At 49.8% G+C, this 26327-nt stretch overlaps 1 protein-coding gene across 1 annotated transcript in view; it reads right to left on the bottom strand.

The window, feature by feature from the left end:
• Positions 1-1076: 1076 nt before the first annotated feature.
• The window catches only part of LOC311244506 (claudin-10-like), a 43892-nt gene continuing 18641 nt past the window's right edge, over positions 1077-26327 (bottom strand). Inside the window, exons 5-6 of the mRNA XM_084334052.1 lie at positions 24848-24948; positions 1077-2529 (exon numbers count right to left, since the gene is read on the bottom strand). Of these exons, the coding sequence (XP_084190178.1) occupies positions 2360-2529; positions 24848-24948 (271 nt within the window). The 3' untranslated portion in view covers positions 1077-2359. The remainder of the gene's footprint in view (positions 2530-24847; positions 24949-26327) is intronic.

The following is a 26327-nucleotide window of genomic DNA, read 5'->3' as shown; positions in this document are numbered from 1 at the left end:
AACACATGATATTAACGTCTCTCATCTCCCGTTGGAATCGGACCCTCGCTCTCAAGTCGTCCATCCTTCCCTCCAACGAACGTGCATTCGCCAAAAAGATGGATGGAATTGCTGGACGGTAAGCAGATCTTTTTAATCTAAGTCTGATACCTCCTCGTCTTCCTCTATGCCTCTTTCTGCCGTTTCCTTTGTTGCCGTTCTCCCGCTTGATGCAATATATCCCATTGATTGGTACAATGGGACAGACATTTGTTTGATATAGTTATAACCTGCATTCCTTCAAATATATCATTAATCAATCAAACAGATATTGTAATACACTATGTAGCCTAACTATTCCTTCGCCCTGTCACAACAAGCAGTCTGGTGCCGGGGACCACCTTGCCACCACACCAGCACCTTGGTGCAGCCGGCCTGTCTGTCACGCTGTGGGAGAAGCTCATCCAAACACAGGGAGGACATAATATTAAATACATGTCATTAATACACTTCCCTCATTGACACAAGGTACAACAATGTGGGCGGCCGGGTAGCGCAGCGTATTAAGCGTCTGCCCACCACCACAGAGACAGTGGGATCGAATCCAGCTGTGGTGCCTCCCATAGATATATATAGAACACTAGATAGCTTAAGGCGGAGTCACCAGCGTCACTGAACCGCCGCCATCTTGCCCAGGTCAGCCTTGAGTGAGAGTGAGTGAGCTGCACAGACAAAAATACTCATAACTCGCTGAAATATTGACGGATTTACAAACGGGTTGGTTTGCTATAAACATCAAAGATGTAGTTATGATAGTGCATACTTATAAAAAAATATGTTTTTTTTTACAAACCGCTTCAATCATAGCCACGTTAATAATGCTTGTAATAAACTAAACCGTTTGTAAATCCGTCAATATTTCAGCGAGTTATGAGTATTTTTGTCTGTGCAGCTCACTCACTCTCACTCAAGGCTGACCTGGGCAAGATGGCGGCGGTTCAGTGACGTCGCTCTCCATTGGCCGGCAGCGCGGGTAAGCTATCTAGTGTTCTATATATATCTATGGTGCCTCCGGCTTGTCGGTCGTCCGTGCTGACACAATTGGCAGTGTTAGCGGGTGGGAAACCCGGCGAGGGTGGGTCCTGGTCGTTGTAAACAGCGACTCCTACAGTTTGGTCGGGGCGCCTGCACAGCGAGGGAAGGATCTGGGAGAGGTAGTGTGACCTTCCACACGTTACACTCTCCCAGTAAGAGTCCGCGCTGCCAGGTGAAAAGAAGCGGTGGGCTGGGTACACATGTGTCGGAGGAAGCATGTGATAGTCTCCACCCTCCCATACCGACGGTAGGGGGTAGAGTGCGCAACGACCAGGAAGGGGATTGGGAATTGGCATAACGACTAACATTGGGTTGGGAGAAAAGCGGAAAAAGAAGGGGGGGGGAAAGATAATACAAAAAAAAAAGTACAACAATGTGAAATTAACTAAATGTCCAGTAGGTGGCGGCAACAAGGAGTATCTAACCCAAGAAGGTCCCTCTCTCTTCCTATATGTTTTTAGGGTCAAACTGTGCAGCAGAGTAACAGGTTTACAGCAGTAGAGAAACAACATGAACATGTAGATTGAAGTTGAGTAAAACATTCATTAGACTTTACATTCATTAGAATAATAATATTGATATACAGTATATTTAAAATTAAATAAAACACAGAACTACAATGTAATATCATGTAACCTGTCTATTCAACAATGTATTTCTATGTCAACATGTTTTTATTTCAAGAATACGAAACCTTTTTCATATTACAGACACATTATGTTACTATATATATATATATACATATAGAATAGAATAGAATAGAAATACTTTAATCATCCAAAATTTGGCACTACAAATCGCTCACAGTAAACATTTAGGTAGACAAAACAAAACAAATCACGAATAAGAATAACAAAGAATTGCCTAAGAATAAGGAATAAAATAAGCCTAAGAATAACATAATAATAATATAATAATAAACTACGGTCCGGGATTCACATTTCACATTCACATATATATATAGGTATTATGTATCTCTACTGCAAGAGAGTTGTTTGTTTGTAATTAAGATGTTGTTTGTTTGTAATTCTACCCTTTCACTGCCGCACTACCAAACGGTTAACCCTTTCACTGCGACAATACACGGAAGGTTAACCCTTTCACTGCCACACAACAGCAGGTTAACCCTTTCACTGCCACATAACAGCAGGTTAACCCTTTTACTATCACACTATACCGACCGGTTACCGGTCGGTAGTGTGATAGAAAGGGTTAACCTTCTGTAGTGTGGCAGTGAAAGGGTTGATCTGATAATGTCTTGCAGATCCCGGCAGGCTGTAGTCGGTCACACATAAGCGTCGATGCTGGAGGTGGTCCTCGTGCTCCGCGTGCTCCTCGTGCTCCTGCTGACCCCGCTGACCCCGCTGACCCCGCTGACCCCGCTGACCCCGCTGACCCCAGACTCACTGCCGGGTCGGCCGCCGCTGCTCCGGGACTTCCTGCTCTCCTTTCCATCTGTGTCAACGAGGTTACCGACGGGTTAGTAACTGATCACCGTACCTGTTACCAGGGATGTGGTTGTGGTGGAGGGTGAACCCACCTTTTTATTTGTGAAATAAAGTTGACCAAAATGTATAGTAGCAGGGTTTATTGCATGTGCGTGTGTGTGTGCGTGTGTGTGTGTGTTTGTGTGTGTGTTTGTGTGCGTGTGTGTGTGTGTGTGTGTGTGTGTGTGTGTGTGTGTGCGTGTGCGCGTGCGTGTGTGTGTGTGTGTGTGTGTGTGTGTGTGTGTGTGTGTGTGTGTGTGTGTGTGTGTGTGTGTAAAAGTGGTCTGCACACAGCGGGCGACCGACGTCGCCTGGCGATGCGATTGTCTGTCGCTCAATGACAATCGCCTGGCCCCCCACACCAGACCCGACCGTTCACAGGTATAATGTGTCTCTCTGTCTAGCTGGGGGTGTGGTTACTTGTTCCCCCCGGAGGGAGATATAGGAGGACGGACCGGATGTTAGTTTGTTGTGAAGCGAGCGTAGCTGTGTTGTGCTTTACGAGGGAATATTAACCTGTAAAACCCATATTGAGCTGGAATTAAACCACCATATATATACGAATACAACCTCTCCTCATTCTTCCTGACATTACTGCATGACTGATCGCTACAATACGTTCATTACCACCGATTGGACAAGTAATGTTATGCACCCGCTGAGAGGATGTTTTTTCACAGGAGACGCTGTTCTGTTCTCAACGATCATTTCTTTGGACAATAAACCTTACAAACTACATCAGCTGCAGCCTGGGCCCCGTTCCATGTACGTGGTTCAACTAAGTCGATCAACATGTCCATTATCCAGCTTCAGTTAACCCGATGTTCAAAGCCGGGATTTTCCTGTTTCACAAAGGAGGATTCAGTCTCGTTAACTCAAGCCAGACTTGAGAGTCAGGCTCAAGTCAGGCTAGATGCGCGCTCCCGTTTTAGGTGGAAAGCCAGCACGTATCGATGGCAGAGACCCTGATTCTCAACGGCATTGATTGATTAATTGATTTAAGACTTTATTGACAGATTGCAATAGGCTCAATCGCCTCGCCGACAAGTTAAATGCGTTATCTATAGGCTAATTCTAAGTCCCTCATTACCTCAATCAATCAGATTATATTTCTTTAAACTTGCCTGCTGGATTGAATAATCAAATGAGATCTTGCTAGCGAAAATAACTAGTTAACTGTTATACAGAATTACGAGACGGCTTTCTTGCCCATTGATTGATGTATAGTCAATGTTTAACTTATCTCTACTGTGGTCCAACGGGTTGTTCTTTTGACTTCCACACGGACGACCGGGGTTCAAGACCGGGGTCCTTCTTTTTGCAATATAGGAATAATTCAATTTGGTGCACGTTGAGAGCTATATAAAGAATGACATCCTCAATGCATGTAGACTTATAATATTTTAACTTAAAACCAGGCTACTTTGGCGTATAATCATTAATATTATATTAAAAAAAATCATATTGGAAACACGGGGATTTGAACCCGGATCGCTAGGTTGGGAAACTTGAGCGCTACCGCTGGGCCACTGTGCCAGATGCAATAGATTCATTGTTTATACATTAATGAACGAGAGACCCGTGTTTAGAATATCCCTTATTTTGAATGAAGTTTTATTTATTTATCCTCATTCATTCATGTGACGTCAACGGCTCATTCAATTTCTCAAATCCGTCAAACAGCGCATCTCATCAGACATCTTAATCCCAGTTACAATTAAAATAACCACATCATGTGTACGTCGCACGAGCGAGCGCCACCGTCGCCACGGTATATATAACGTGCATTATTTAGGACAAAGTGAATTTAATATCAGCATTTTGGGTCTATTTTACATTTCAAAAGCCCCCTCTGGAAGAATGGAGCACAAAAACGTAATTCAGAATGGTATAATGCAGATCGTAGACTGTGGGAATAGTTTCAGGAAACGGGCTGTCACTTCTTTGCGGGGGCGTGGCGATAGTTCAGGCTAACTTGAACTTGAACTCTGCTTTCGACCAGGCTCAAACTTTTGGATATGTTGTCATGGTGATTTGGGAAATCCAGGTACATGAAATCGGAAAGTCGGGATAACCGAGTTAGCCGGATAACTTTATCCGGCTAACTCGGTTATCCCGGTACATGGAACGGGGCCCTGGACATTAAACTCTGTCAACATCCACAGCATCTTTTGTTACCCGAGTATTAAAACACTAGTAGGTGCATCGTGGCGCATTGTTCATTTATTAGTTAATGACAAGCGGCCACTATAGCTTCTCAAACTAACGTTATTTATTTAAATTGTTCCCGTTAATAATAATGAACATAAGTAGCATGGTAATAATACGTAGGTTATTGATCAATGTACAAATGATACACCAGTAGAACTTCTGCACTACTTCTACTGTAGAAGTCATGTTATTTCCTCATTGTCCGTGTGCCGTCGCCTCAAAAAATAGGATTGAGGCAATATTTAGCGAGGCGACAGAAATAGCTTGCCGACCGTCGCTTCAAAATCCCCTGCCGTGTGTGTTCTCTCATTCATAACAATGGAGGCGATACAATTCTGTCTGTCGGCTCGCAAAAAAAATCGGTCGCCTGGCTAAAATCGCTCGCCGTGTGGGGACCCCTTAAATGGTAAATGGACCGCATTACTTTTTTTTTTTTTAAACTGCTTTTATCCAAAGAGCTTTACAACTTATGCCTCACATTCACCCACTCACTCAGACACTCACACATCGACGTCAGAGGAAACCATGCGAGGTGCCACCCTGCTCACCGGGAGCAGTTAGGGGGTCAAGTGCCTTGCTCAAGGACACTTCGACACGCAGGGGCGGGAACCTTCCGGTTACCAGAAGAAAGTCAACGAGGTTGGGAAAGTGATGAAGGTTAGTAACTGATGTGTGAAGACGTGTGTGTGTCAGGTAGTACACAGGATGTGATGTAGTTTTAACAGGTAGAACACAGGATGTGATGTAGTTTTAACAGGTAGAACACAGGATGTGATGTAGTTTTAACAGGTAGAACACAGGATGTCTGTTAACGCTATGGGGGTTAGCTGACAATTTTACGAAAGCCGGCCCCGGACTGGGGTCCTCTGCTCGGCTTCTTAAGCGGCGGACAGAGGATCTTGGTCTGACGCCCATGATGGTCAACCTAGTGGGCCGCGACCGAGACCTGGTTTAACACAGGATTCTCTAGACAAGCGGATGCTTCGCTGTCCCGTGCAGGCCCCATCCTTCACATGAATGTGGAAGTACACCCTAAAGCACGAGGAAAAGTGGGCATGGATCTTCGTTATCGGGAGTTCCATGCTCAAGTCGGCTGCAGCCCATACGGGAATTGTGCCGACTCCGCTGCATGTCTGGTAAATCACCGTTGAAAACTGTGTTTGACATTTTCTTTTTCTCTTCCCTCTTAGGATGGGGAGGGACTTAGACAGCGGCCTGTCTGGAGTGTGGCTTGTTATGTCATTGTGTACAGTTCAGGTGATAGCTGCTTAGCTTGCATGCTAGTTTGTGGCCTACCTGTTAGCCAGTCAGCTGTTAGCTGCGGCGCTAGCCCGTTGCGTTCACTAAGGCTAGGAAACGTTAGCTTGTTGCTATCAGTCGAGAGCAGCTGTTAGCTTAATGCTACACTGTTGAACGTTACTTTGACTATAACATGCCTTAAACACTCTGACTACGACATCATCTTTGACAGAGGATGTTAGTCGACCCTACACCCGGGTGCCATGCCAGTGAGGACTTCGTCAACATGGAGAACGGCGGCTGGGTGGCGTAGCGGACATACCCTTGTCACGAACGCAGGAGATGCTGGGTTCGACTTGGTGTCCCGTTAACCAGTGTTGCAGTCCTCTCGGCCTGCGCTCAGGGTGAAGGTAGGAGTCCTGACCGGACTTTAAACACTTCTTCTTTTCTTCCCTTCTAAATGTTTTGTAATAACGATGTTTCCAAAACATGTGTTGCTGCAATACATTGAGGATACGACACGTGTTGTGTGTGAATTGTCTTGTCACTGGTATAGCTTCTCTCTCCATAGTAAATCGGTGTTGTTTTTTACATTAAAGTAAAAATTAACTGGTTAGTTGTGATGAGAACATGTGTGTTCATGTAACGTTTGTAACGTGGGTGAGCTCACAACTAAGAGGGTTAGTTAACCTGTGAAGCTATGCTTAGTGACATGTGATTGAGGAATGAATCTTTTTCTCAGCCTGTGATGACAATGAACAGCATGTTCACATATTAACAGGGGTACCTGTTCAACTTGGTCGTATCAAGGGTAAGATAGGAGGGGTGACCCCCCCGGTTTCCCTGGGGCTTCTCCCCCCTCCTCTCAGACATGTTTGTTTACAATATATTGTGTCACTGTGTTTGTGGGGATACGATGTAACCCTCAGCTTAAGTTGCTGGGGTTGTGCTTCCGCTTGAGAAACTATTTTTTCATAAAGAAAAGGTTGTTTGGTCACTTATCATGTGTGCTTAGCAAGGTCTGTGGCCATTACATAATCGAGGACTTGTGTCTTCTCTCGTTATGAAAAACGGCGTTCCTCTGTAGTAAGAGTGTACTTTTGCCATTTTTTGTTGTGATGAAGGGTTGTGTGTGTTGTTGTGATCTACAACTGGGTTAGGTTTGGCCCACAGAAGCACATGTGTAAGTCTGGACCGGGGCTCTTAAAGGAGCCCTGTCTGTTCTGTGTTTTTTCCTTAGTAAAACTCAGATAGCAGGTTAGCACATGAGCTATGTGAAGCTGTTAGAGGCTTCATGTAGCAGGCTATGCCGATGGTCATGATCTACTTTGTCATTATATCGTATCAGGGGTGAGGGGTCGTAAAGGGGTGAACTGGTAATCCTTTCCTCCCCTTTTCTGATTGGTCAGGGGTTAAAACCCCCTGTCCTTCAGGGTTCCTGTCACGTTGCTGTTCGGCACGTTACAGGGTAGGGGGGGGGGGGGGGGGGGGAGTTTCCTGGTCCCACGCCCTGAAAAATTGGGCGTGTGCACCGCGGAAATTCCCCCGCCATAGAGTACGTCACTGAGCGCGTCTCTATTGGTAAGACTTCTGTGAGTTGTTCAGGTTCCATGTTATGGATCTGTTTCAGGGAGTTGTCAGAGCTCCTCCTCACGAAGCTCCTCCTCAGGGAGAAGTGCCTTCTGTGAGTTCGGACTCTCCTTCCCAGTGAGGGAGCCTCCTCAGAGTTTCAGAGCCTCCTCCTCAGATTGTCAAGGTGAGTAGAACTTCAAAAAGGAGTTCTGCTCTATTGTATGTGTATTCGATTCAATTTGATTATTGAGTGTGTATCCTCCTCGGAGAGCCCTAACCTAAGTGTTACATAGCTCAATGTTGCAATATTTCTTTTCAATCTATACAGCTCGCGTGGGAAGTCTCTCTGGGGATTCCCGTCTCCTCCCTGTGGCGAGGGTGGCAGGATGTAAAAATGAAAACATTTTTACCCTCAGCCGCGTCACGTGGGATTCATGTCAGTCTGTGTTTCTTTCTTTTTTAATAAAAAAGAGGAAAGAACATGAAGCACGACGGCTCCTTGTCGTTCTCCCAGGCGACTTGGAGGAACAATGTCTGGTGTCTTGGTAGACTATCCATTGATGTGTTTGGGTCTCGACGCGTACATAGTGCTGGCTCGAGGTGTTTCTGATAAGAATCACGCATGAGGCTGGTACGCCTTGGTTGCTCGTTATTAAAACTGCGTTTTTATAGGGCAACTGGGATGGAGGTTTTCTCTTCCGAGCGCCTGTTACTAGGTCTCAACGAATTCTCGTTCATATCTGGGGGATGTTAACCGAATAGATCAAAACATAGGTAGAGGGGTCTCACGCCCTTGGGGTGGGCCACTGAGCGCGGTACGATGGGACCGTCTGGGTGGCGCCCTCTTTTCATGTTTTAGATCGACACGCATACCTACCCCCTCTCTTGGAGTGGGGATGTCGGCGTGGTTAGGGCACGGGACTGGTTCTGGTCACGCTGGTCCAGGTCAGTTAACCCGTTGTCCGCCGGGGACGCAGATCTGCTGTTCTGGTACCCTGAGGGACTTGTGCTTTTTTTGCAGGAAAAAATGCCGGGTCGGCCCGGGTGTCACAGGGTTGGGCGTTATGGAGACCCTTTGTTGGGTACATGTTGTACCTGGCGCTATCATGAAGGGGCTGGTTCTCCATTCTTTTCGCTCCTCTCTCACGCATGGCGAAGAGGGGGCTGTTGGGGTGGTCTTGGACCTCCTCTGGTAACCCTGTGCTTCCCGTGCCGCCGGGCCCGGTCCGAAGTAATGTTTCGTCGACCCGTAGGCCTGGAATAACCCTTTTTTTGAAAACTGAAACACTTGTACTGCGGTATAGCCAGTTATGCCCGCAGGTGTGTTTTGAAGTTTTTTCTTGAGGGGTTATAGGAACAACCACTGCATAGGGTAACGACAGGGTGGTTGATTCCCTGGTGTGTTGGAGCAGTGTCAACTCCCGGGTTACCCGGTTGAGTGTGCCCCTGATATATGCAATGAACGCTGAGCGTGAGCTAGTGTGGAACAGAACACAGGATGTAGTTAGCAGGTAGAACACAGGATGTAGTTACCAGGTAGAACACAGGATGTAGTTAACAGGTAGAACACAGGATGTGATGTAGTTAACAGGTAGAACACAGGATGTAGTTAACAGGTAGAACACAGGATGTAGTTAGCAGGTAGAACACAGGATGTGATGTAGTTTTAACAGGTAGAACACAGGATGTGATGTAGTTTTAACAGGTAGAACACAGGATGTGATGTAGTTAGCAGGTAGTACACAGGATGTGATGTAGTTAGCAGGTAGTACACAGGATGTGATGTAGTTTTAACAGGTAGTACACAGGATGTGATGTAGTTAACAGGTAGAACACAGGATGTGATGTAGTTAACAGGTAGTACACAGGATGTGATGTAGTTAACAGGTAGTACACAGGATGTGATGTAGTTAGCAGGTAGTACACAGGATGTGATGTAGTTAGCAGGTAGTACACAGGATGTGATGTAGTTAGCAGGTAGAACACAGGATGTGATGTAGTTAACAGGTAGAACACAGGATGTGATGTAGTTAACAGGTAGAACACAGGATGTAGTTAACAGGTAGAACACAGGATGTGATGTAGTTCTGTATCACACTAGCTCCCGCTCAGCGTCTCATTGCATATATCTCGCTTCAGCATATATATACTGAATACATTTCAAAATGTACCTTTAAATGCCAGCATTCATCTGGCCACACCCCCATCCGCTTACCTACATAAGCAGGGGTGGTGCCACACACTCATCTCCTTCTCAAATTTCATCACAAGCAACGTGTTGCTCATATGCCCACTTGACGTGGAGAAAAATATTGGCTGACAATGTTTACGAGGAAAGGAAGAACAAGAGATACGTTGACATCATATCTTTATTTTCTCTCTCACTATTTTCGAGAAAATACGGCGATATTGTCTTCGTCACTGGAGTGTCTGGAAGATGGTGATCATTCTAAAATCCTCCACCGGTTTTCGTATTGGGAGCACGCCGCTGCATGCCTCTCAACTGCAGTTCCTTGCTGTGCTGGTTGGGGTGAAACCTTTCAGGACACAGCTGAACTGTAGGACGCGCCGCTGTTGTGAGAAGCGGTGGGTTTCAGGTTGGTGTGTACTGTTTTGCTTGCGGCTCCACTTGTCTGTTAGTGCTATGGGGGCTAACTGACAATGTTTACGAACACCGGCCCCAGATTAAGGTCTTTTGTTCAGCCTCTTAGGCAACAGCGGAAGACCTTGATCTGAAGCCCATTATAGTTTAACTAGTGGGCCACGACCATTAACACTGGTGATCCCTGTGTTTTCTGGACGAGTGGATGTTTTCTCTGTCACCGTGTAGGCCCCATCTTTCATATCCAAATGAGAGTATTCCCTCACGAGGAAATATGGGCATAGATGTTCGTTAGTGGAAGATCTGTGTTCAAGTCAGCTACAGGCCAGTTTGGTATTGTGCTGGCTCCGTCGGGTGTTGGTAAAATCACTGTTGTAAAACTGTGTTAACATCTTGTTTCTCTTTTCTCTTAAAAAGTGAGGAGGGTTTCAGAACGGCGGCCTGTCTGAGTGAGTGTTATATCATTGTGTACAAGTTCAGGTGATAGCTGCTTAGCTTACGTGCTAGTGGTGGCCTACTGTTAGCCAGTCAGCTGTTAGCTGCGGCGCTAGCCTGCTGTGATCACTAGGTGGCCTACCTGGGCTAGGCTAGGAAACGTTAGCTTGCTGCTATCGGCCGAGGCCCAGTGCGGGGTGGCTCCGGCCCCTCGCGCGCCGCCGCGGCTCCCAACTCCCCTCTCCCTCACGGGGAGAGGTGGGGGGGATTCGAAGTCTCCCCTCTGGTCGCGTGCGCCGTTCGCTCGGCGTCTCGTGGGCAGGGGCGGTAGCGCCCGATGGTTAGAGCGGCCGTTAGCTTAATGCTACTCTGTTGAACGTGCTTTGATTATAACATGTTTTAAACACTCTTGACTACGACGTCATCTTTGACAGAGGATGTTCGTCGAACCTGCCCTGGGCCAGGACGGCAAGGACTGTGTCAACAAGGGGGACCGTAGCGACGGGATGGAGCGGCGACGCTGCCCAGATCGACAACACAGAACGGCTGTGTTTACTATGGTGCCTTGAGACTGCACTTCGCTTGATCTACTCTCCGGGTAGGCAAGGCCTGACCAGACCTTGTACACTTCTTCTGGCTTTCCCTTCTAAATGTTTTGTAAATAACGATGTTTTCCAAAACGAGTGGTGCTGCACTACATTTAGGATACGACGCGAGTTATGTGTGAATTGTCTTGTCACTGGTATTTAGCTTCTCCATGCAAATCGGGTTGTTGTTACAGATGTGAAAATGATCTGGTTTGTTGTGTTGAGAAACATCATGTGTGTTTATATGTACCGTGTACTCACAACTAAGGGGGTTAACTAACCTATAAAGCTATGCTTAGTGACAAATGAGTAAAGAATGATTCTTTTCTCAGCCTGTAATGACAATGAACAGTGTGTTCACATATTAACAGGTTTTCCTGTTTTAACTGGCCGTATTAAGGGTAAAGTAGGAGGATTGTGTTTCCCCCCGGTTCCCTGGGGACTTCTTCATCCTCCTCTCAGACATGTTGTTGCACTACATTGTGTCACTGTGTGGTAGGGATACGATGTAACCCTTAGCTTGATTGCTGAGGTTGTGCTAAAACTGCTGGAGAAACTTTATTTTCCTAAAAGAAAAGATTGTTTGGTCGCTTTCGTGTGTGCTTAGCAAGGCCTGTGGCCGATACTAATCGAGAATTATGTATTCTCTCATTATGAAAAACGGCGTTCCTCTGTAGAGTGTTTTTGCCATTTTTTGTAGGTGATGATGGGTTGTGTGTGTCATGTGACCTACAACTGGGTTGGACTGGCCACAGAAGCACATGTGTACGTTTTGGTACCGGGGCTCTTGGAGAGCTCTCTCTATTCTGTGTTTTTTCCTTAGTAAAAATCAGATAGCAGGTTAGCTCATGCGCTGTGTGAAGCTGTCAGACGCTTCATGGAGCTACACGGTACACTATCCCCCCCCTCACAGTGAGCTGTGGTGTTCCACAAGGAAGCATACTAGGACCGCTACTATTCCTAATTTATGCAAATGACATGACGTCAGCTTGTGACTGCAACTTGTTCCTGTTTGCGGACGACTCAGCCCTGCTGGTCTCTGACAAGAACAAGTTACAGGTTGAAAAAGCCCTCAGCTCGGAACTAGGCAAAATCTGCATATGGCTCGCCGACAACAAACTATCATTACACATGGGCAAAACAGAGTCCATTCTCTTCGGTTCAAATAACAAACTCAGCAAGACCGACGGCTTCTCGGTTGCAGTGGGTGACAATATTGTCACAAGGAAAGATGAAATTACCTACCTGGGTTCCATCCTAGAGGCTAATCTTTCCTGTGACAAAATGGCATCCAATGTAATAAAAAAAGTCAACCAACGAACGCGATTCTTGTACCGGATCTCCTCTCTGGTAAACAAGAATACCCTGAAGACTCTAGCAGGAGCACTCATTCAAGGGTACTACGACTATGCTTGCACCTCATGGTACCAAAGCACCTCAAAGGCACTAAAAAACAAATTACAAACATCTCAAAACAAGCTAGTCAGACTACTACTTGACCTGACTCCTAGAACCCACCTCACCCCTGCCCACTTTGACAACCTAGGATGGCTTAGAGTAGACGACAGAGTACAGCAACTTGCAATGGGCCTGGTCTACAAGATACACTACGCGACCAAGGTACCCATGTACATGTCAAAATACTTCCCAAAGGTCAGTGAATACCACGATCACAACACCAGAGGGAGCTCCACAAATCATGTAAAACCCAGATTCGGATCAAACAAGGGACTAAACACGTTTAGCAATTATGCCACATCAATGTGGAACGCCCTGCCTAAAGCTGTAAAGGAATGTGAATCACTACCCACCTTCAAAAACACTCTCAAAAAACACCTACGTGAGACTGCAATTCGAAACAAATGTCCTAACCTAGTTGTACAGTAAATGACCAAGTAAGGCTTTGTCAATATTCCAATGTACAGTGTAAAATGTGTGTGTGTCCCCTTCCCAACCCCCCCCCCCCCCCACCTCCAATGTACAGCCCTCACCCAACCCACCCAACCCCACCCCACCCAACCAACCTCCTCCAATGTACAGTTTCTATGCCAAATGTATATACACTCCTTTTCTGGACACTTTTGTATCACAAACAGTACTGTATTTGCAAATCTGATATGTCATAAATGTATAGATGTAGCAGTACTGTCTATCTGTATGTCATGTATGTCATATATGTTATGATGAATTGAAAATGGGGGACCCCGATGTAAACAAGACGAAAGTCTTTCTCTGGTCTGCATCCCCTTAACAATTGTATGTATTGAGCTGTACTGTACTGTACCCATTCTGCAATCTGTTAATAAACTTTTCAATCAATCAATCAAAAAGCTGACTATGACTGTGTCATACTCTCTCTTTGTCATTACATTGTATCATGGGTGTGGGGTCGTAAAGGGGTGAACTGGTAACCTTTCCTCCCCCTTTTTTCTGTTGGTCAGGGGTAAACCCACCTGTCCTTCAAGGTTCCTGTCACGTTGCGGTTCGCCACGTTACAGGGTGAGAGGGGGGGGGGGGGGGGGTTTCCTGGTCCCACGGCCTGGAATATTGGGCGTGTGCACCGCAGAAATTCCCCCGCCATAGAGTATGTCACTGTGCGCGTCTCTGTTGGTAGGACTTCCGTGTGCTGTTCAGGTCCATGTGATGGATCTGTTTCGGGGGGTGGTCAGGGCTCCTCCTCACCAAGCTCCTATTCGGGCCTTCTGTGAGTTGGGACTCTCCTTCCGTGTGAGGGAGCCTCCTTCAGAGTACAGAGCCTCCTCCTCAGATTGTCAAGGTGAGTGGACCCTCAAGAAGGAGTCCTACTCTATTGTGTATGTATTCGATTCAATTCGATTATTGAGTGTGTATGGGTTCAGTGCCTCCTCCCCGGAGAGCCCTAAAACCAATTTTTTTACATGGCTCAAGGTGCAATATATTCTTTTCAATCTGTACAGCTCGCGTGGGAAGTCTCTCTGGGGATTCCCGTCTCCTTCCTATGGGAGGGTGGTGGGATGTAAAAATGTGAAAAAATTTTACCCCCGGCTGTGTAGACTGGGATACATACTGTTGGTGCTTCCTTCTTTTCTATTAAAAAGAGTTGGAGTTAGGAAGTATCACACCCCTCTTGTCGTTCCCCTGGGCACCTTGGGGATTCAATGACAGGTCTAAATAGCCTGTTCATTGATGTGGGTGTGTCCCGACGCACGTATAGTGCTAGCTCGGGGTGTTCTGTAAACAGGCGACTGACTGGCACGCCTTGGTTGCTTGAGGTTAAAACGGCGTTTTTATAAAGCAACTGGGATGGAGGTTTTTCCTCTTCCGACGACCAAATCCGACGACCTGGTTTGGTTATCGACGAATTCTCGTTCATATCTGGGGGATGATGACGGAATGGATCTGAACATATGTAGAGGGGTCTCACGCCCTGGGGGTGGGCCACCGGGCGCGGTTCGCCCGAACGTCTGGGTGGCGCCTTCTTTTCATGTTTAAGATCAACACGCATATCTACCCCTTCTCCTGGAGTAGGCATGTCGGCGTGGTTAGGGCACGGGACTGGTTCTGGTCACGCTGGTCCGGATCAGTTGAACCCGTTGTCCGCCGGGGATACAGATCTGCTGTTCTGGTACCCTGAGGGACTTGGGCTTTTTTCAGGGGGAAAAATGCCAGGTCGGTCCGGGTGTCACAGGGTTAAGCGCTATGGAGACCCTGGTTGGGTAAATTTTTTACTCAGCACTGTCGTAATGGCTTACGGCCATGCCAACCTGTACACGCTCGATCTAGTCAGATCTCGGCCGCTACACAGGTTGGTCCTGGTTAGTACTTGGTTGGGAGACCGCCTGGGAATACCAAGTACGGTGTGCTTGGGGCTGGTTCTCCATTCTTTTTCGCTCCTCTCTCACGCATGGCGAAGAGGGGCCTGTTGGGGTGGTCTTTGACCTCCTCTGGTGACCCTGTGCTTCCCGTATCGCCGGGCCCGGTCCGAAGTCATGTTTCGTCGACCCGTAGGCCTGGGTTAACCCTTTTTTGAAAACTGAAACACTTGTACTGCGGTATAGCCGGTGTATACCCGCAGGTGGGTTTTGGAGTTTTTTTTCTTGAGGGGTTATAGGAACAACCACCGCATTGGGTAACACCAAGGTGGTTGATTCCCTGGTGTGTTGGAGCAGTGTCAACTCCCGGGTTCACCGGTTGAGGGTGCCCCTGCACGTTCATGACGTCTGCCAATCGTGTCAGCCTTCTCTGCCTCAACCCCTCTGGGTGGGTTTTTTTTTAATGGAGGCTTGGTCATGCAACAACGCCAGCTTACGCACCTTCCGCCGGGGCGGCTGTGTTCAGCTGTCCCCTCTGGCGCCTGTCTCGTCCGCAGTCTCCAGGCTAGGGTTAACAGCCTGTTGCCTGGTTTTTCCCCGGTGCGCTGCCTGCTTCCGTTGGTTAACCTTTTTTGTGTGCTTACGGCCATGCTGACTGCCTGTTCTGCAGGGTCAGTGTGCCAGGCGGTGTACTATTGGGGGGACAGGGCCCGCTCGGCTGAGGGGCCTTTGTCCGAATACGCTGGCGATGTGGGGGGCGGGGTCACTAAGTGCCCACATGGTGGGGTCTTGATGCTGGCATCATGGACTTCTCCGGGCCCTCGTTCCAGGGGGTCCAGTCCCTTTGGTGGGTCTGGGTCTTCCTTCGCGCTCCGCTGCTACGGCCTTGCCACGGGGTTGGGTTTGCCCTTGATACCGTGATTCTGGGGGCAGTAACGAGGTTGTTCCCTCCGTTCGTTCCCGGGTGGCATGCGGGTTGTGCGTGTGTGTAGTTGTGGGGTCAAGCCACGGTCTGCTCACCCTGTGCGTTGAGTTGCTTGAGTGCCTCTTCGCACGGTCGGGTCCGTCGCCCTCCCGTGAAGCCCTCCATTAGGGGGGGTCGGGGGGGCTCGGTCCTCCCTGATCTGATGGCTGTGGGGGGCCTCAGCGGGGTACATTTGTCGAGCTTCTAGCTCCCGCTCAGCTCCTATTATGCAATGAGATGCTGAGCGGGAGCTAGTGTGATACAGAACGTTAGGTTATGACTATAACCAAGTTCTGTTAACACTAGTGGACGCTCAGCGTCTAGACGCCGCTGCGGCCCTTGATTTTTCATTGTGGTGAAATTTGTTGGGAAGGAGATGAGTGTGTGGCACCACCCCTGCTTATGTAGGTAAGCGGATGGGGGTGTGGCCAGATGAATGCTGGCATTTAAAGGTACATTTTGAAATTTATTCAGTATATATATGCTGAAGCGAGATATATGCAATGAGACGCTGAGCGTCCACTAGTGTTAACAGAACTTGGTTATAGTCATAACCTAACGTTAACAGGTAGAACACAGGATGTAGTTAACAGGTAGAACACAGGATGTGATGTAGTTAGCAGGTAGAACACAGGATGTGATGTAGTTAGCAGGTAGAACACAGGATGTATTTAACAGGTAGAACACAGGATGTAGTTATATTTCGTATGGCATCGCTCCCGCTCTGAGCCTTACGAGATACTCTATATCGCCTGTGATACCTAATGTATCTCCCACGAACAAAAACACATGCACCCCACCTGTATGGGGCCCCGCCCCTTATGGTGGTACCACCCATATAATCATGACTCTGGTCATGACACACCCTTCCTCTATTTTCGTCCCAGCGTACTGGATGCTATGCACCATGCGAGCTAGCGGAATGAAAAGATTAAGGAAGATTAATAATGTTGGAAGCTTACCGGAGGTTGCTGGCCCCTGGCATCTTCGACGCATGTTTTCGGCGACACGACGGGCCTGTGATGTTCCTCGTTGATGACTGCACATCGAGGTTCAGCTGTACAAGGCTGGCTGTCGGGCCAGCTTGTACTCAGGTAGGCCCTGTGTCTTCAGGCATGGGTATTAGTGTTAGTAATGCTGGTTTGTGTTGTTGACACAACCTTGTTGTGTGTTGGCGCCAGGGGCAAGATGGTTTGGTGAACGTTCTCTGCAGGGAACGGTTTCCAAGCTGTCTTGGGCGTGCTGCTAAAACATCTAAAGCTATGCTAACATGCTATCGCTACTGCCGCATGCTATCACTACTGCTAATTGCTATGCTGTTTTAATGTCTCCGCCGTGAGATGTTGTCACTCTCCCGCCTCTTGCCCGGTTCATCAATGAAGGTCAGTCGGTAGCTGTTGTGGGGTTTTGAGTTCTATTTACCTTTTTCGGGTAAATGGGTTGACAACGGGGTAGGTCGTGGCTAGGTTCTAGCCAGGTATTACCTTGTGTTCCGGCGGGGTTTGTTGAACGGTGTTCCCATCTGGGTTGGCGTCGGGTAGTGGGGCTATGGGTCCAGCCGACATGGTAAACATGTTGCGTGTCTGTGCACAGGCAATTGTTGTCTTGGGTTCCACATTGCCTGGCGTTAGGCTGCAGTAGTATAAGGGCAGGGCCGCTTGGGAGAAATGTGAGGCCCTGTGCGTTTTTAGACGCGAGGGCCCCCATCTCCTGGGGCGGCCCTGTGTAGGGGGCTATTGTTTCATTTTGTCACTCTGCTATGAGAAGGCTGTCTTGCTACAGCTTTCTCTCCTCTCAAACCATTCATACTGACGGTCAATCGGTATACTGGGGGAGTAGTGCGGGGGGGGGGCTTTGTTTACCTTTTTTGGTAAATGGGCTAAACTAGGGCTGGTGTTCTGTTGTGAATATTTTGAATGAAGACGGGTCTGGTCCGTCTCCCCTTAAACTTTGTGTGTATGGGTTTGCTCATTCTACAGTTTTTGTGGTTTAGCTCTTTTATTCATTTAACCTTTTCATGGTCCACACCACAGTGGAGGGTGCTGTTTGCAATCACCACTGGTGCTCCATGTTAACGTCAGTCCTTTGTTTTTGATATATTGAAACAATGCCCCGCCCGGCCGACACCATGGTCGGCCTGGCGAGTGGCTGGTGGGCTGTTAAGGCTTGTACCGCCACGGTATGGAATTGGCAACGATTAGAACTGTGTTCGAATTGGTGTTTTTTCTATTACAGAAATGGTGTCTGGTGGAGGGGCCTTGAGGGCCGGCCGACGTCGACACATCGCGCACGGTGTTGGTAAACCACTCCGTCGAGGATGTTGACGTTATTAGCTTTGACCCAGCCGCAAGCTATAACCGCTCAGGGTTCCCCTCTCCGCAGGGGATTTTGGTCTTCTGCTGGAGCGCGGGCGGTATTGTCCTAGGCCCTACACCGCCTCACACCGCGCAGCCAGAAGAAGAGAGAGCACGGCCTCGTCAGCGGCGATGACGGGGCCCTCGACAGGCGGCCATGTTTCCCCCGCCAGTGGTGCCCTGGTTGGAGAATCGACAGGGTATCGCGAGGCCGACAGTCTTGGCGGCCGAGGGATCGGCCATTTTGGGTGATTTCGGTGTTGGTAAACCACTCCGTCGTCATTTTGCCGCGAGCAGCCCGCTCCCCGTTCAATCCTCTCTCTGGTACCCCCAGAAGCGGGGCTCTGAGCGTTCTCCTTTGGCTGCGGGCCGCGAACCTTCATTGAAGCGTATGCGGCCCCATTCTTCGCTTCTCATGGAGACAGGGGCTGACACCCAGTTGATGGCTGAGCCTGGGTCTGTCCGTGAGAATGTTGTGCTGTCAAGCGGCTCCCACACCTTGAACTGTGTTGGTTGAGCCTGGTGTTACGTCTGTCAACTTAAGTGTTGTCAGCAGGGGGGCTCGAAACCTTTTGAGGCACACAGTGCGGGCTTCCCCGGCCTCGCCTTCGCCAGGCCAGGTATCATGTTGGTGCTCCCACTCCTGGAATATTGGCAAGTGGTCGCAGCTCACATGGTTTGGGGTGGTAGTGATATCACTGCAGGGCTACGGTGTGTAGGAACCCATGGGGGCCTTACACCTTGCATGTCCGGCTGCAGAACAACTCCTTCAGCATGTTCTGGAGGGGTGTTCAGTGGGGGGGCTTTTTTGATCGGAAGCCCCCCGTATCAGACAGGCCCTTTTCTGTCGGGGTTCCCCCTTGGGTGCGATTGCCTCGTGGGTGGTGTCAGGGTCAGGTGTTCCGACACGGAACGCGCTCCTCGCACGATTCCAGGGTTGTCTTCGCACAGCGGGGGGGACCGGGCCAACTATCTACAATTCCTGGCGGACCTGCGCCACGTGACGGCGGGTGCGTTGGGAGTGTCGTCACATATGACTACGGCAGTACCATATGTCGAGGTAGATGGAGAGAACGGTGAGGCGGGGACTTGTGTTTACACAACCCCACCCGTTTTCAGGTTTGGTACAGACCCTGTTGTCGGGGTCTCCAGCAGGGACAGCTCTGGTCGACGAGATCCAATCTCTGTGGACGAAGCAAGCCATCGTCGTGGCGTTCTCCTCCCGGTGTTCTCTGCCCGAGAAGTCGGGAGGGAGGGGTGTAAGACCCATGCTGGACCTGTCCCATGGGAAGGTTCAGCATTTTTTGGATCGTCTCCTACCTGTTGAACACTGTCAGGTGGGGGTCTGGTTCTCCTCCATAGACCTGTAGGATGCGTATGCGCATCCCCGATCTTCCATCCTAGGGCTTACCTACGCTTCCTTTGCAGGGTTAGCGTATGAGTACCAGAGGCTGCCGTTCGGTTTTCTCTGGCTCCCCGCATCTTCACCAAGTGCGTGGAGGCCGCACTGGGGCCTCTGCGTCATCCGGGGTTACGGAGTGTTCTGCCCTGATGGCGTTCTGGTCCTTCGCGGTCAAGGTGGATCGTCAGGTCTCGTACCAGGCAGGTCTCTACCAGCCTGGGGTTGCTGTAGACTGGATGTAGAGTATTCCTCTTCCCAGTCAACGGTTGGAGGGCTATGGGCATCCATCTCAGAGCGTGTTGTCAACACGCTCGGGAGGTTCCGTCCTAGGACGGTTACGGCGCTGTCTCACGTCGCGTTTTCACCGACGCCTCCCTCGCTGGTGACGCGTCGGGCCAACGCAGTAGGGGGCAGCTGGCAAACCATGCTGCCCGGTCTGCGCTACGTTCAATGTGTTGGTGTTGAAAGCGGTCCTTCTGGTCCACAAATGGTGTTGATCAGGACGGACGATACGACGTCAGTGTCGTGTATCGACAGACAGGGAGGAGTACGCTCCCCCTGTCTGCACCAGGCGGCGGGCGGCTGGCTATGGGCGTCCTCCATCTGCGCGGCCTAAGGGCTCCCCACATCCCCGGCAGGGAGAATGTGGGTGCAGGTGTACTGTCGCGGGGCGGCCCTCATCCTGACGGGTGAGGATTGCGTCTGGACATGGCCAGGCAGGTCTGGGACCGATGCCGTGCCGCCAGGGATTCTTCCCCATACATCTGTTAGGTCAGTTGTTGGGACGGGTACGTTGAGGGGCGCAGGTCCTTGATCCTGATGGTGTTACCATATGGAATGCGCATGCTCCCTCCACTGTCGCGCTTACGCGGGCAGATGACGTATGTTCCAAGTGTGGTGTAAGGCGGGGGGCCAGGACTCAGTCTCCTGCCCCCTGGTTGCTGTCCTTAGTTACCTCCAGTCTCTCCTTGATAGACTGTCGGCTTCGACGGTGAGGGTATATGCAGCAGCTATATCCTCCTATCATGAGGGGTTTGAGGGGATGTCTTGTTCAGCCACCCTCTTGTGAGGCGTTTCCTGCTTGGCGCTCGACGCGTTAAGCCGGTGCAACGCTCCTTGGCTCTGACTTGGGATCTTCAATTGGTCCTCGGTCGGTTGTCCTTGGCCCCGTTTGAGCCGCTCGAGCGGGCGCCGTTGGGACAGCTGTCCTTCAGGACCGCGTTCCTTCTGGCTGTCACTTCCGCTAAACGCGTAGGTGAGCTCTGTGCTCTCTCGGTACGTCCAGAGTGCCTGTCTTTTCGGACCGATTGCGGTGTCACTCTGCGACCTAATCCTGCTTTCGTGCCTAAGAATATCCGGAGTTCCTTCCGCTCCCGGGATATTGTGGTTCAGGCGTTTCGTCCTCCTCCTCACACTGGTGAGTTAGATGCGGGCCTTCACCTGTCATGTCCAGTCCGTGCTTGGGGATTTACCTCAGCCGTACTCAGGATTTCAGGGTTACCGACCAGCTTTTTGTCTGTTACGGTGGGGCTCGTGCTGGTAAGGCACTGTCGGAGCAGCGCCTGTCCCATTGGTTGTGCGAGGGTGTTACCCTCTGCTACACGCTGGCTGGGCAGGATCCCCCTGGGGGCGTCAGGGCGCACTCCACTCGTGGGGTGGCTGCCTCTGCCGCTCTCCTGGGTGGGGCCTCGGTGGAGGCCATCTGTGCTGCAGCTTCATGGTCCTCCCCGGGCTCCTTTGTAAGGTTTTTCCTCATGGACATGACCGGGGGTTCTGTCTCCCAGGCGGTTCTGGGGTCTGTGGCCTTTCCTGCTTCCCGTCCTTTGGTCGGGTAGCAGGAGTGTATGGGTATGGGCCGCAGTGTGTTGAGTCACACGTGGTTCCGCCTGTACGGTGTGTTCAAGGGGTTCTGGCTCCCTCTTGTTCGCATTCAGGTGGAGTTGACTGCGCCCCCCCTTCGTTAGGAAGGATGGGGTGACAGGGCTCCCCGCACCCCTTGATGTGGGCTTACGGGTCCTCAGGGGGTACATCTGTCGGGTCTCGCACCCGCTCTTCCCCATTATCTCGTAAGGCTCAGAGCGGGAGCGATGCCATACGAAATATAACGATAGGTTATGTAGATAACCTAGTTATATTAGTATAGGCTAAGCTCCCGCTCTGCGCGCCCTGAGTTCCCTCTTGAGGGATCTTTTCCTGGGACGGGTTTTTGGCGAGGAAGGGTGTGTCATGACCAGAGTCATGATTATATGGGTGGTACCACCATAAGGGGCGGGGCCCCATACAGGTGGGGTGCATGTGTTTTTGTTCGTGGGAGATACATTAGGTATCACAGGCGATATAGAGTATCTCGTAAGGCTCAGAGCGGGAGCTTAGCCTATACTAATATAACTAGGTTATCTACATAACCTATCGTTAACAGGTAGAACACAGGATGTAGTTAACAGGTAGAACACAGGATGTAGTTAACAGGTAGAACACAGGATGTAGTTAACAGGTAGAACACAGGATGTAGTTAACAGGTAGAACACAGGATGTGATGTAGTTTTAACAGGTAGAACACAGGATGTGATGTAGTTTTAACAGGTAGAACACAGGATGTAGTTAACAGGTAGAACACAGGATGTAGTTAACAGGTAGAACACAGGATGTAGTTAACAGGTAGAACACAGGATGTGATGTAGTTTTAACAGGTAGAACACAGGATGTGATGTAGTTTTAACAGGTAGAACACAGGATGTAGTTAACAGGTAGAACACAGGATGTAGTTAACAGGTAGAACACAGGATGTGATGTACTATAGTCCATGTGCTATAGGGAGGTGTCATGTCATTGCTGTTTCCAGACCCCGTCCACCTCGCAAAATTGCAACGTATTTCCCGATTGCCCATTTTCTAAATCGTCTCGTTTATTAAAAACAAATTAAGCATGAACATTTGCATCGTGTACCTTTCTGTGCGTATTCATCCACAATCTATAGCTCAACATGAAAATATTCGCAATTAATCGTAAACTTAAAAAAAAATATTCAACCAGAAATGCTTAAACAATAATGTTAGTGATAGAAGGGAACGCATTTTGTGCAAAAATGGAAAGCTTTTCAATGTCCATGAGGCAGAATTGTTACAATAGCCGATAATCCATTTTCCCAATGATAAATCCCCACACGAGTGGACCTCGCGGGCGGTCCAGGGTGACGTCAGACTACACCTCCCTATAGGGGTGGACCTCGCGGGCGGTCCAGGGTGACATCAGATTACACCTCCCTATAGGGGTGGACCTCGCGGGCGGTCCAGAGTGACGTCAGACTACACCTCCCTATAGGGGTGGACCTCGCGGGCGGTCCAGAGTGACGTCAGATACACCTCCCTATAGGGGTGGACCTCGCGGGCGCCCCACAGTGACGTCAGACTACACCTCCCTATAGGGGTGGACCTCGCGGGCGCTCCACAGTGACGTCAGACTACACCTCCCTATAGGGGTGGACCTCGCGGGCGGTCCAGAGTGACGTCAGACTACACCTCCCTATAGGGGTGGACCTCGCGGGCGCTCCACAGTGACGTCAGACTACACCTCCCTATAGGGGTGGACCTCGCGGGCGGTCCAGAGTGACGTCAGACTACACCTCCCTATAGGGGTGGACCTCGCGGGCGCCCCAGAGTGACGTCAGACTACACCTCCCTATAGGGGTGGACCTCGCGGGCGGTCCAGAGTGACATCAGACTACACCTCCCTATAGGGGTGGACCTCGCGGGTGGTGCACAGTGACGTCAGACTACACCTCCCTATAGGGGTGGACCTCGCGGGCGGTCCAGAGTGACGTCAGACTACACCTCCCTATAGGGGTGGACCTTGCGGGCGGTCCAGAGTGACGTCAGACTACACCTCCCTATAGGGGTGGACCTCGCGGGCGGTCCAGAATGACGTCAGACTACACCTCCCTATAGGGGTGGACCTCGCGGGCGATCCAGAGTGACATCAGACTACACCTCCCTATAGGGGTGGACCTCACGGGCGCTCCAGAGTGACGTCAGACTACAGTACACCTCCCTATAGGGGTGGACCTCGCGGGCGCTCCAGAGTGACGTCAGACTACACCTCCCTATACGGGTGGACCTCGCGGGCGCTCCACAGTGACGTCAGACTACACCTCCCTATAGGGGTGGACCTCGCGGGCGCTCCACAGTGACGTCAGACTACACCTCCCTATAGGGGTGGACCTCGCGGGCGGTCCAGAGTGACGTCAGACTACACCTCCCTATACGGGTGGACCTCGCGGGCGGTCCAGAGTGACATCAGACTACACCTCCCTATAGGGGTGGACCTCGCGGGCGGTGCACAGTGACGTCAGACTACACCTCCCTATAGGGGTGGACCTCGCGGGCGCTCCAGAGTGACGTCAGACTACACCTCCCTATAGGGGTGGACCTCGCAGGCGGTGCACAGTGACGTCAGACTCCACCTCCCTATAGGGGTGGACCTCGCGGGCGCTCCAGAGTGACGTCAGACTACACCTCCCTATAGGGGTGGACCTCGCGGGCGGTCCAGAGTGACGTCAGACTACAACTCCCTATACGGGTGGACCTCGCGGGCGCTCCACAGTGACGTCAGACTACACCTCCCTATAGGGGTGGACCTCGCGGGCGCTCCACAGTGACATCAGACTACACCTCCCTATAGGGGTGGACCTCGCGGGCAGTCCAGAGTGACGTCAGACTACACCTCCATATACGGGTGGACCTTGCGGGCACTCCACAGTGACGTCAGACTACACCTCCCTATAGGGGTGGACCTCGCGGGCGCTCCACAGTGACGTCAGACTACACCTCCCTACTACAGTATGGAGAGTACACAGCAACCTAATGACATTAACAGGATCATCTATAGAAGTGTTGAAGCCCCAATCCACAATTCTTTGACTATATATTCATATTCAGCTACGAGGAATATGCATTTCTTTTGTAGATGGAAAATATGCTTTCTTAACCCTTTCACTACCACACTACTAACGCGCGCATACAATTTGGTCATGACGTCATCGGCGAATAGGTCTATTGGCACATGGGTTACAGTTACTTATTTGTAATCAGATGACTGTAACCTTGTTAGGCCTACATGTAATCCTTCCTTACCGTCTGTGGGAGCTGACACAGGTATGTAGGTGTCTTTAACGGGAGCTCCTGTGTAGATCTCAGCCGGTAACCGGTAGTCAGGCATGCGCTTCCTCTTGGAGCTGTGGGTGTCATTGGAGAATTTGCTTTGGTTACGTTATTTGAGCCCCTGTTTATAAGATAGGACCCTTGTCAATTACAATGTGAATTATGAGTGTAATAATTATTTACAAATGATCAATAATTCATTCAAGTGAAATCTTTACCAGTTTTTCATAGTCTATTAAATAAGTTGTCAAATGGTATTGGGGGAGGGGGGGGGGGTTGTATACAATTTCAGATTCAGATGATTTTATTGTCACAGCTTTTTTAAATGTACATACATTCAGAAAAACGTGAGATGCTTGTTTTTCCTGACTCCTCGACCGTAGTAGATTTGTAAACATAATACACATTAACGTATATTTTATCTATACAAACTATAACTATAATAAACTATAACTATAAACTAAATAAACGATAAACTATAAACTCAATAAGCTACTGTACAAAAAAATATATAACTATAAACTAACCATAATACACAACGTATCTATCCGCGTAGCTAATGATGCTAATGATGGAGCATCGCCGTCGGTTGTGTGATAGTAAAGGGCTAACCTTCTGTATTGTCACAAGTGGAAGGGTGAGCCTATTGAGATACCCCTTATCTCCTGTACCTACTGTACTCCACCACGAAAACAACTTGTACACCCACACCTGACCGGGTCCCGCCTCTATGGAGGCGTAGCCTATAAGACCATGGCCATGGTCACCAACACACCCTTCCTCGCCAAAATCCCGTTCCAGTAAAAGATCCCTCAAAAGTGAACTCAGGGCCGCTTAAGAGCGGGACGCTCAGCCAATACTCATATAACTAGGTTATATACATAACCTATCGTTATATTTCGTATCTGGCTTATCGCGTCCCGCTCTTAAGCCTATTGAGATATGGGTTAGAGCGGACGCGAGACCCGACAGATGTACCCCCTGAGGACCCGCAAGCCCACATCAAGGGGTTCGGGGAGCCCTGTCACCCCATCCTTCCTAATGAAGGGGGGGTGCAGTCAACTCCACCTGAGTGCGAGCAAGAGGGAACTAGAACCCCTTGAACACACAGCACAGGCGGAACCACGTGTGACGTAACACACTGTGGCCCATACCCACACACTCCTGCTACCCTACCAAAGGACGGGAAGCAGGAAATGCCACAGACCCCAGAACCGCCTGGGAGACAGAACCCCCGGTCATGTCCATGAGGTAAAACCTTACACAGGGGCCCGGGGAGGACCATGAAGCTGCAGCACAGATGGCCTCCACCAAGGCCCCACCCAGGAGAGCGGCAGAGGCACCACCCCACGAGTGGAGAGCGCCCTGACGCCCCCAGGGGGATCCTGCCCAGCCAACGTGTAGCAGAGGGCAATGCCCTCGCACAACCAATGGGACAGGCGCTGTTTCGACA

The sequence above is a fragment of the Notolepis coatsorum genome (genome assembly GCF_963971535.1).
Source record: "Notolepis coatsorum genome assembly, chromosome: 17".
Classification (NCBI taxonomy): Eukaryota; Metazoa; Chordata; class Actinopteri; order Aulopiformes; family Paralepididae; genus Notolepis; species Notolepis coatsorum.
Note: the sequence above shows the minus strand (reverse complement) of the source record. Positions and strands in the feature narration are given on the sequence as shown.